Here is an 11,149-nt window from a genome sequence, read left to right as displayed (position 1 = left end):
GGGGTGGACACCTGCCTGCGTGGAAGACGGCAGCCAGGCAGTGTTTTGCTCTACCATGCATTAAAGACAAGTCTGCATCTTCCTATCAGTGTTGGACTCCTTTTGCTAATGACAAATAAATATACCTATATTTTTAAGACTTTTGTGCTGTGCTTTCTTGTGTCGTGGTCCTGGTGGAAAACCAAAGTACCCCGCCCTTGCTCCCTAATCCCGGGCACCCTGCCACCCCCCACCCCATCACGCAGGGCCTGCTTGGCCTAGGGCTGTGACCTCTGACCTCGCCCTGGCACACCCCTTCCTGGCCTGGCACCGCCCCTCGAGGTCGCTGCTTACCTGCAAAGTGGTCCAGCAGCCGCGCATGGCGGCTTGCGAGGGTCACAAAGCCCGTCAAGCTTGAACCTAGCAGGGCTGCGACCGGTGCCGGCCGTTGTCCGGGCTCCCGTTGCTAGGGCCGCCGCCGTTGCCAAGGACGCCCGCCGGGCCCCTGCTCTTCGGCTCTGCGCGGCGCCATGGACGACCTGCGGGTGCTGTGGATGCGCGACCGCGTGTACGCCGCCTTCGGCCTCTCCGACCCCCAGCTCTTCGAGGAGCTGCTGGCCCGCGACGAGGGCGAGGCGGAGGACCTCATCCTGCACTTCCTCAACCGCCGGAGCGACGAGGAGGGCGCCTCTGCCATCTTCTTCTACCGCACCACGGTGCCCGAGGAGGTGGAGGTGGAGATCGGTGAGGCGCGGCCCTGCCCTGCCCTGCCCTGCCCTGCCCACCCGCTTCGACCGGACCCCGCCGCCCCGCCCAGCCCGCTGCAGGTGCCATCCGGGACGCTGCCATTGTCACTTGGAAATCCTAGCACTGGGGAGGCCGAGGCAGGAGGATCACAGTTCAAGCCAGGCCTTTGGCGACTTAGATCCTATCACAGAATTAAAAATAAATTTTTTCTTTTAGGGGCTGGGGATTTAGCTCAGCGGCATAAGCGCCTGCCTTGCAAGCAGGCAGTCGTGAGTTCGATCCCTGGTACCGATAAAAATGAAAAAAAAGACAAAAAAAAATTTTTTTTTTTCTTTTAAAGGGCAGGGGATGTAGCTCAGTGCGAAGGCCCTGGGTTCAGCAAAACAAAACAAAAGAAGACAATGTCAGAGTGCTGTTGCCCTCCCTCCCCCTGCCACCGCTGGTGTCCTGACAGCTGCCAGCCACTGCTGCCCTCCTCGGTGCACCGCTGGCCCGGAAAGCCAGGTCCTGGGGTGGAGAACGCAGGGAGCACTTGCTTAGTGCCTGAGATGCCGGGTACTTTCCAAACGGCTCACTGCCATCACCGGGTGGGTTGCTGGCATCCCTGCCAAGGCTTTACAGAAGTCCAGGGAAGAGGACGGAGCAACCTGAGGAGGCCACGAGGCTGTGGAGTCCAGTCCGCTGGCCAGGCTGCCTCCCGTCTCCCTGTCCCTGAAGTGCCAGGCGCCCCTCCGTTTCTCCCCTGGCCTGGCCGATGTGCTGAATGGGAAGCGGAGCTGGTGGAAGGCTTGAGTTCTCTGAATACGGTGTGCAGAGAGCCCTTCCCGGGCTCCACCTCAGTCCAGGAAGTGGGTGTTTGTAATCCCACAGAAAAGTTCCTGGGAACTCCAGTTCACTCCAGTCCGCCACTTCCAGTGCGGCCCGAGGTGAGAGTAAGGACGTATTTATGGTGATGGGGAGCCAGGGGTCCCAAGTCCAGCCATGACAGTGGTTCACCGGAACAAAGGCCTCGGCCCAGGGCCCAGCGGAGTTTATTAACTCGTGGAGAAGGCAGTGGCATGAGTGACTGTACACTGTGTCCAGAAAGAAGCGCTGGAGGCAGATGACGTCATATCCCTCGGTCGGCTGCGGGTCTCTGCCGTTAAGTGCAAGGCAGAAGTCACTCTTGCAGCGAGGTGAGGTTGCTGTGACAGCCCAGGGGAAGAACCCGTCATTGTCAGAGACCCGCAGAGGCGTCCTTCAGCCATCGCTGTCGGGGGCCTGGAAGGAGGAGAACGTTCCTTCCTGGCTGGCACCACAGTGTCAGGGCTGCGGGAGTCTGATTCTCTCTGAGCAGGGCAGCAGCAGTGTGTCCCGGGCTCACCCTTGGACAGTGTGAGAAATACGCTTAGTGGAGTCTGTAATCCCAGCACTCGGGAGGCTGAGGCAGGAGCATCATTTCGAGTTTGAGACCAGCCTGGGCCCCAAAGTGAGCTCAAGCCTAGCGCAGCAAGACCCCGTCTTCAAAAACAAAAACAAACAAACAAAACACGAAATATGCTTAGTATCAGAAATGTAAGTTTTAAAATTTTCTCTGCATTCAAAAAGCTTTTACAAAAGCATCTTATTATGCAGAGAGAAAAATAGGCAGAAAGACATCTGTAACACAGTGACATAATGTCTCCCGCTTCGGGCCGGTGCCTCAGCTCTGATGTGTGAGCTTTTCTGCCCTGGGAAACCATAGCCTCTTAGCTTGAGGCTCGATCCCAGTAGACCGTGTGGAGCAGTGATTTCCCGCCTGCCCAGCTCAACCATGCTTTTTGAGGTCACGGGGTGGGGAAACAGCGGCTGTCGCCTTGCATCAAAGATCAGCATCAGCACCTCAGCCAGCCCTATTTACTTTGCTTAGAGCCAGCTGAGGGGAAAGGAAACAGCCCGGAAAGCTCTGGGCATAGCAGGACCTGGAGGTGGGGCCAGGTTCAGCCAAGACGGAGACAGTGGCTCTTCAAGGAGGGTCAGCCAGGCGGGCCTCCACATATTTTTTTTTTTATTGGTACCGAGGATCGAACTCATGACCACAAGCTTGCAAGGCAGGTGCTTATGCTGCTGAGCTAAATCCCCAGCCTACACATATTTGTTTTTTAAATATAAAATTTAAATATAAAATGGCAGGGATGGGATACCCAGGCCTTGCCCAGCAACTAGTCGTGCCGGTCTCTGATTGGCCAGGGACACATGGGTGCAGGACCAGGCCAGAGTCAGATAAGGTATCCTGGGTTGCAGTTGTCTTGGGGTTGTGTGACCCCACAAGTGTTGTCTTGATCTCCATTGGGTGCAGCTCCAGTACCAGGCAGACCTTTCCCCCTGCTGTGCTAGAGATGGAACCCTTTGCACTGACTATATCCCAACCTTGCACTGACTATATCCCAACCTTGTAAAAAACGTTGAACGCAGTGGAATACTATGCTGCCATAAAGAAAAATAAAGGAGGTGTTTGTAGGTAAACGGGTGTGACTTGATACCATCTTGTCAAGTGAAAAAAGTCAGACACACAAGCTAACACACTGGTTTCTCTTATATGAGAAACACAGTATATGCATATATACAGAGCAAAGTAATAGGACACAGGGGCATTCAAATAAGCCCCCAAGTTCTCTGTTCTGTTGTTTCAAAAATATTTCACTGTAGATGCCAACTTGTTTCATTTGTACCACCAGTTTTGGTTCCTTCACTGAGAAGAAGGTCTTGTGCTGTTACCGTTTCTGTTCTGTAAGAGAAAATCCTTTTGCCTGTGTTGTACTCAGTAACGCCCTGCCTGTTCTTTTATGATTATGCCACACAGGCTGCTAACTCCTGCTCTGCTCTATCATGTGCGAGATTTTGTTCTGTGTTCTAATAGAAGCAAGAAGAGTGCTTTTTAATATTTTCTCTATTAATGTCTGCATGTATGAAAGTCAAATAAAAAATCACCTTGGATGTTCAAAAAAAGAATTTCTTGTTTTGAGACAGGATCTTAGTAAATTGCTAAGTGTCCAGGCTGGGCTTGAACTTTCTAACCTTCCCTTCTCAGCCTCCCAGAGTGATGGGGTTACCAGCATGTGCCACCAGCATCCTTCAGCTATCAAAACTATGGTGACTAAAAAAACCCCAAAAAAACAAAAGCCTAAGGTGACTTTTCACGTGTGACATACAGGTCACATCTTGTCACTGTGAGAAGGGCGTGTCTCGGGCTGTGAATCCGCAGGCCGTGTGCCCCGGGGCCCTTGCAAGGGTGTTGCTTGTCTCTATTTCTTCCGGACCGATGGCAGCCCCGAGCTTTCTCGTGTCCTTTGTCCCTTGTCAGACTCGGCAGCAGCCTTTGTGGTGTCACCGAAAGCCAGTGACAGGGACTTGCAGGAACTCCCCCACCATGGCTGCACCCTGACGCCTCGCCCCCGGAGAGCAAAGGCAATGGGTGCCCGGAGCCACGTGGTGACCACGCTGTGTTTCTTTCCGTGCAGACCGTGAGCAGTCTGTCCACTCCCAGGAGGAGGACAATGAGGAGGAGTCTGCTTATCAGAGAATGGAGATCCTGGGTAAGCGTCCAGTCGGGGCCCCCAGTCGGTTTCCACCGGAGACTGCAGCTCCAGGTGTAGGGACATGCGTCAGTGTCCTGGGTGGCTGCTGCCACGAGCCACCGAGAACCGGGCTCTGCAAACAACAGGATTTCTGAGCTCACCTTTCCGGAGCCTGAGGTCCCCAGTGCAGGAGTCCTGAGGCCGGGCACCCTTCCTTGTCCCCCAGCTTCCGGGGTGGCTGATGGCTGTCCTGGGTCACTGCTCAGCTTGCACCCTGTGTTCCATCTCTGCCTCTGTCACAGGGTGGCCTCTTCCCCCAGCCTGGGCATTGGGGTGCAGCCCCCTTTCATCTGCTGGGGCCTGGTATTTGCACCCCTCATTCTTCTGTGGGACCCTCTTTTAGGTCACACACTGGGGACAGGGGACACTTTCAACCCGAGGTGGCACCGAACACAAAAACCCCCGGCGCTCCCCGAGCAGAGTGAGGTGTCCCTTGTGTCAGTGACAGCTGCCGTCTCCTCCAGGGGCTCAGAGACACAGCACACGGCGTCCCGCCTAGCTCCCCTTTATTCCACAGTCTGTCTCCCACCTTGTGAAGCTTCCCCAAGCGGGAGTGCCCCACCTGCGTGGGAAGGGGTGGGGAGCCGGGTGGGGGGGACCCGGGAACATGGGGCATCTCTTTTGGTCAACTCGCTTGTGCAGAAAAATTTAGTTTTAACCCAAATGTAAAACACACACACACACACACACACACACACACACACACACACGCCAAGAAAGTCGCAAAGCCTGGAGGGAGGAGAACCCAAGTTTAGAAATAAAAGGCTTTATTTTCTGCTGTCTTATTGCCCTGTTGGGATTGAATCCAGGGTCTTTGCACTCAGCTACGTCCCAAGCTCTTTTATTCTTTACTTGGAGACAGAACCGTGCTGTTTTTCCCAAGCTGGACTCAGGCTTGCAGTCCTCCTGCCTCAGCCTCCCGGGGCACTGCCACGCCCAGCCCCCGGGTAGTTTCGATCTCGGGCATTGGCAGCAGTGCCTGACCTTGCCGTCAGGCAGTTCCCTCCACCAGCCTGTCTGGGCCTGACTGTGCTACCTCAGGCCCGCTGCCAGCTGACGGCCCCTTGCATGGGCGAGGAAATCAACAGTGCCCCCGCCGAACTCACTGCAAAGCCACGCTGACCTCGTGTGCTGCCCTGGAGAAGCCTAGGCCTGGGCTCAGTGTCCTGGGGGTCCCCGTGTCAGTAACGCTGTGTGCTTGGTGTCCCCCACGAATTTCAAGTGTCATTATGAAAAGGGGGGCTTGTGGCGGCCTGTGGGCTAGGGGCCGCCTTGGTGACAGACCTGCTTCCGCGAAGGCCCCAGGGGAGTCACACCCGAAACACTGGAAGTGGGGCGCACACTCTCCCGAGCTGAGGTCTGCGGGACCACATAAATAACCCAGGCCCCTCAGTTACAGGGTGAGTCAAGCTGCGGCAGGACTCACTGGTGAAACGGAGGCCAGGTTTTGGGGGACACACTTGTCCCGGTCACGTTCCCATCACTGAGATGGCGCAATACCTGACACCCTCAAAGGAAAGGACAACAGGGTCGTTTATTGAGGCTCACGTTTCAGCCTGCCATAGGCCGGCTCACAGGCGGGGCAGGGTGGCAGAGAGGCCTGGTGGAGGACAGTGCCTCACAGCCCAAGCCCAGAAGCCCAGAGAGGGAGGAGCCGGGAAGGAGATGGCCCCGGCCCGGCCCCGCCTTCTGGGTGAATCCTTGGGGAAGAATCACTTCCCCAGCTGTGAGAATCTGAGGACATTCTAGATGGAAACCTGAAATGTCCAGCTGGGCGTGGTGGCCCACGCCTATAAGCCCAGCATCGGGGAGGCTGAGGCAGGAGGATGGTTGTGAATTCGAGACCAGCCTGGGCTACGAAGTGAGCTCAAGGCCAGCCTGAACTGCACAGCGAGACCCTGTCTCAAAAACACACACGCACACAAAAAAAAAAAAAAAAAAATTAAAAGGAACCCTAAAATGTCTACTGGCTGAAGCGCACTGTTGTGTGAAATGCAGGCCAGCCTCCCGGTGGGGTCTGGGGTTCGGACAGTTTCACCTGACGCCTCAGATTGTGTCTTGCAGCTAAGAATCTGCCTCTGAGAAGTAACCCCACGACGCCTCGAGTTCTCAGCGAGGAAGACTTGAACCCAGATGGGGAGGCCTTGGACCACCCTCCCGCCCGGGTATGGGCTCTGTGCTCATGGATGGGGGAGCTGAGCAGCTCTGCTACCTCAGGGGACCAGGATGGGGACCGCAGCGGTGGCACAGGGACTGCAGAGAGCGGCTGCCCTCGGCTCATCATGGAGAAAGGAGGAGGCTCAGCGCCAGCAGGGGCCCAGGGGGCGGGTTTGCAGAGTGACCCTGTGGCTGGCAGCGGGGCTCAGGCCCCCAGGGGCACGGTGAGCCACGCTGTTGGTGTGAGGAGGTGTGGCCCAAGACCCCAGGTCCCCCAGGAGAGCCTGGCAGAGCTTTGTCTGCACCTGGGCCGCTCCATCTGGGTGCTGTGGTATTTATTTTTATTTTTATTTTTTGCAATACTGGGATGGAATTCAGAGCCTTTTCCCTGAGCTACATTTCCAGCCTTTTTAATTTTTTGAGACAAGATCTTGCTAAGTCACTTAAGTTTTCCAGGCTGGGCTGGAACTTGCGATGCTCCTGCCTCAGCCTCCCCGGCAGGTGTGTGATTCTTTGAGCAGGTGAGCTTAAACCTGGCTGTGCTGGTCCCCGTTTCAGAGGCTGGTGAAGCGCATTGTGGACAGGCTGTACCTCCACGTGGTCTGCACCCCGGTTCCCGAGGAGTTTCTTCACCAGAACGTCGTGTTTTTCCTGAGGAACATGGCAGGTGCGTTCCTGGGTGTACTCTGGTGACCGAACACACAGGCCCCTGTGGGGCCTGGCACAGCGGGCTCCCCCTGCTGTGGCCACTGGCGCTGGGAGTGCCATCCTTTCTATGGCCTGCTTGGTGCCTCTCTCTGCGGATTCCTGTGTCCCGTGGGAGACTCTGAGTCCGACATCGTCCATGTGCTGTCCGGTCTCTGAGAGCTGGGGTCATTAAAGCACATTAGGCTGTGTCCTTCCACAGAGCTGTGTGCGGGCTTGAGGCAAGGCGGCACGGGGTTCAGGGCGATTTTACACCATCTTGAGCATGCATTGTGCTGCCTCTCTCCTCTGCCCTTTTGGAGAGAGATAGGAGGACCAGGACTCGAACCCAGTTCCTTCAAATGAGGCCACATCGCAGCCCTTTTTTATTTTTCGTTTTTGAGACAGGGTCTTGACAAGTTGCTAAGCTGCCCGGGCTGGGTTCAAACTCATGATCCTCCTGCCTCAGCCTCCCGGAAGGCTAGGATGATGGATCCATGGCCACACCCGGCTTTCTCCTTTGTGTTTGAACGCAGATATCGGGATGTTTTGTAGTTCACTTGTCCAGGTGGAGGGGATCAGGGGGAGCAGAGTGGAGGCCTGGCTGGGGCCACCCTCTCACCTCCTCCCTGGCGCCTGCTGTCCCCTCCGTGGGTCCCTGCTGAGAACCCGCTGAAGGGCAAGGCAGGGCCTGCGGCTGGCGGCGGTGCCGTCCGGTCTGCCATCTGTTGCTATTTCTTGTTATTTTTCCTTTTTTATACTTAGCTTGAATTGTCATTAGCCTTTCTTAAAGATTTTGTCCCCAGAATTGGCTGACACTTCTTCTCCTTGCAGTATTGGGGACTGAACCCAGGGAGTGCTGAGCTGCATCCCCAGAGCTTGTTAATTTTTTTTTTTTTTTGAGACAAATTGTGCAGGCTGTCCTTGAACTTGAAACCCTCCTGTCTCAGCCCTCCGAACAGCTGGCATTACAGGTGTTTGCCACCGCGGCCGGCTGCACCTAACTTCAATCGGTAACACAGAACGGTGACTCCTGTGTTTGCTTTTTCTTCTGGCCAGCTCCCCTTCTCTTCTACGTGGATCCCTAGGTGGCTTCCCTTTAAAATGACCATAAAAGGCAGTGTAGGTGTCATACGGGGTGGTGACAGCACACTCTCCACAGGCGTGGGAGGAGGCTGGGGACCGGCCAGGGACTCTGGCTTCTGTGACACCTTTGTGCTGTCTCTTGGCCAGCTCAGGAAGGGGTCTGTGGGACCTTGCCAGACGGCGGCCAGTCCACAAACATTATGTCTTACATAGTCCTAGGCCTTAAGGGGCACGTTGGGTGTAGTGGCCCTCACTATAATCCCAGCACTTGGGAGGCTGAGGCAGGAGGATTGCAAGTCTGAGGTCAGTCTGGGTCCCAGCTTCAAGTCCCACTGTGCCCTAGATTTAAGCTTCAGCATCTTTGTTCTAGGGAGAGGACATGAACCCCCATTCTTCCCATCCTTGTTGGCTTGGATGTGAGCAGGCCGCAAACCCCTGGTCCTCAGGGTGATGGGTGTCAGTTCAGTGCCTTAAGCCCGGGGGCCTGGGAAATCTGAAGCAGGGTGGATGTGAGTAGGGGGACCGTGATGTCCCTCAGCCAGGAAACGGGGGGGATGGGGCTGCAGCTGTTGCCCCCACACCTGCCCATCTGTCCCTCTCAGAGACCATCTTGGAGCCGGGCGACATGGCGGAGGCCATGGAGATCATGCCTCAGACCCTGGAGTATGGAGTCCTCAGTGGCCAGGTGCTGCGCTTCCTGAGGGACGTCATCGGCCAGGTGCGGGGGAGGCCAGCGGCTGTTGTTCCACAAATGGGCAGCGGGTACTGCCATGCTCCAGGGCTGGGGGCTGGGGGCAGGGACAGGGACAGGGACTCTGGGAAGGACATGGGTGTACCCGGGCACATGAGGGGCTATTGGGTCAGGATAAGGGACGCAAGGATGTGGTACCTGGTGGCACAGGGAGCCGTGTGTCTGTGCAGATGGGCCAGCACTGCGTCCAAGGCTGACGCGGGTGAAGGGCTGACGTCTGAGATTTTGTTAGGGATCAGGAAAGCTGGGCTCCAGGGTCACAGGTCTGGCCTCCCAGTCCTCTGAGAGGCTGAGGCGGGAGCATCACAAGTTTGAGCCCAGGCTCGAACAATTTAGTGAGACCCTGTCTCAACAACAAGCACCACACTGGGCATGGTGGCACACACCTGCAATCCCAGCACTCAGGAGGCTGAGGCAGGAGGATCGCTGCAAGTTTAAGACCAGTCTGGTCAACAAACTGAGCACACGGTCAGCCTGAACTGCAGGGCAAGGCCTTGTCTTGAAAAGACAAACAAAACAAGAGTGACTCCTGAGATTTGGGCCTGAGCGATAGAGGAGCGGGGGTCCTCCCCGGGATGGGGCAGGGGAGCCGGGGCTCCTTGTGCAGTGTCATGTGGAGCCATCAGGCAGCCAGAGTCTGCAGCCTGGGAGAAAGCAGCCTTTGGCGTCTGCTGCATCCCATGACAGGAACAGACGGCTTGGGGGGCTGGGGAGGGCCGCGGGAGGGAAGGGTTGGAAGGGGCTCTGTCCTCTGCGCCGGGACGCATTCAGTCAACCACCCCCAAGCACCCAAGGGCCCCAGTGCCTGCCTTTGCCTCCTGTGTTCCCTTTTTCATGGGGGGCAGGCATCGTCAGCCTGGAGAGCGAGCAGGGCCAAGGAACCAGAGGGACAACCAGGGAGAGGCTTCGATGCGGGGATGCAAGGGGCACGCAGGGTGGGGGACCCCGAAGTCTGCAGAAGATGCTGCCGCAGGGGGCGTGGCCCGGTGCACTCCGAGGTGGGGCAGGTAGGAGAGCGCCCCGAATGTGACCCGCTGAGCGTCCTCTACCCCCAGGTCTTCCTGCCAGCCTTGTCCTTCAATCAGCACAAGACGGACTCGGGCTGCAGAGCCTTGCCCTTGGAGATGCCCCAGTTCTCCGAGTACGAGGTGGACTTGCCCAAGATGCCGGGCGAGTACAACAGTGTGCAGCTTATCCGTGACGAGTTTCTGATGAACATCCAGAAATTTTCGGGGAACATCCAGAGAACCATGCAGCAGCTCGAAGGTAGGTGGTACTTGTGGTGGCCAGCATGCCCGAGGGGCCTCAGGGCTTCTCCACTGAGCTACGCCCCCACTCCTGGGCCCTTTTAAAACTTTGAAACGGGGCCTCACTCAGTTGTGAAGTCACCTGGACCAGGATCAAACTTGCAGTCCTCCTGCCTCAGCCTCCTGAGTGCTGGGATGACAGACTTGTGCCACCATACTGGGCATGTGTTTTTTTAAAAATTGAACTAAGTTGTAAATTCAGGGCTGAAAAGCAGCATCATTTTTGCCGACCTTCCCGCCAGAACAAGCATCAGAAGTGCTTTCTTTACCTTGGAGTAGAAGAGGAGGAGGAGGAGCTGGGTGGGGGTCGGAGTTGTCTGTCGGCCTCGCTCTGCGACTCTTGGTGTGAGGAGCCAGCATTGCCGTCCATCCCCAGCTTTTACTCCCCGGCCCCCGGCTGCCTCTGTCCCACCAGGTGAGATCAAGCTAGAGATGCCCTCCATCAGCGTGGAGGGGGACGTAGCCACCCTGGCAGGAGACCCCGACACCCTGGAGGCCCTGGAGCAGTGCGTGATAAACTGGCTGAACCAGATCTCGGAAGCCGTAGAGGGGCAGCTCAAGAAGACACCCCAGGTGAGCGGGGTGGGCTTTCACGAGCCCCTTGCAGGCCTCGGGGTCCCTCCGAGCTGCGAGTCTGGGGCTCGTCCTGTGGTGCTGGGGGGTACAGCTGATTCTGTGTCAGCCAGCAGCAGCAGAGCCGACCCAGATGGCTTAAATAACAGAGTTCATTGCTGACAAAAGGCAGCAGGCAGAGCCAGCTCCAGGCACCGTTTGATCAGGACGCGGGCTGGGACTCCCCGGCCTTGCTCTGTGGGCTGGTCTCCTACAAGGCCGGCAGTGCC

The 11,149-nt window shown here is 56.8% G+C and overlaps 1 protein-coding gene across 2 annotated transcripts in view; it reads left to right on the top strand.

The window, feature by feature from the left end:
* The first annotated feature begins 228 nt into the window (after positions 1-228).
* The window catches only part of Dnah10 (dynein axonemal heavy chain 10), an 82,925-nt gene continuing 72,004 nt past the window's right edge, over positions 229-11,149 (top strand). For both annotated transcript variants that reach the window (XM_023561996.2, XM_013144736.3), the window contains exons 1-7: positions 229-723; positions 4,206-4,280; positions 6,387-6,487; positions 7,038-7,146; positions 8,852-8,967; positions 10,056-10,266; positions 10,723-10,880. In XM_023561996.2, the coding sequence (XP_023417764.2) occupies positions 510-723; positions 4,206-4,280; positions 6,387-6,487; positions 7,038-7,146; positions 8,852-8,967; positions 10,056-10,266; positions 10,723-10,880 (984 nt within the window). In that variant the 5' untranslated portion in view covers positions 229-509. The remainder of the gene's footprint in view (positions 724-4,205; positions 4,281-6,386; positions 6,488-7,037; positions 7,147-8,851; positions 8,968-10,055; positions 10,267-10,722; positions 10,881-11,149) is intronic.

Source organism: Cavia porcellus, unplaced genomic scaffold (assembly GCF_034190915.1).
Source record: "Cavia porcellus strain 051 isolate PalLab524CR breed Dunkin Hartley unplaced genomic scaffold, mCavPor4.1 scaffold_16, whole genome shotgun sequence".
Classification (NCBI taxonomy): Eukaryota; Metazoa; Chordata; class Mammalia; order Rodentia; family Caviidae; genus Cavia; species Cavia porcellus.
Note: the sequence above shows the minus strand (reverse complement) of the source record. Positions and strands in the feature narration are given on the sequence as shown.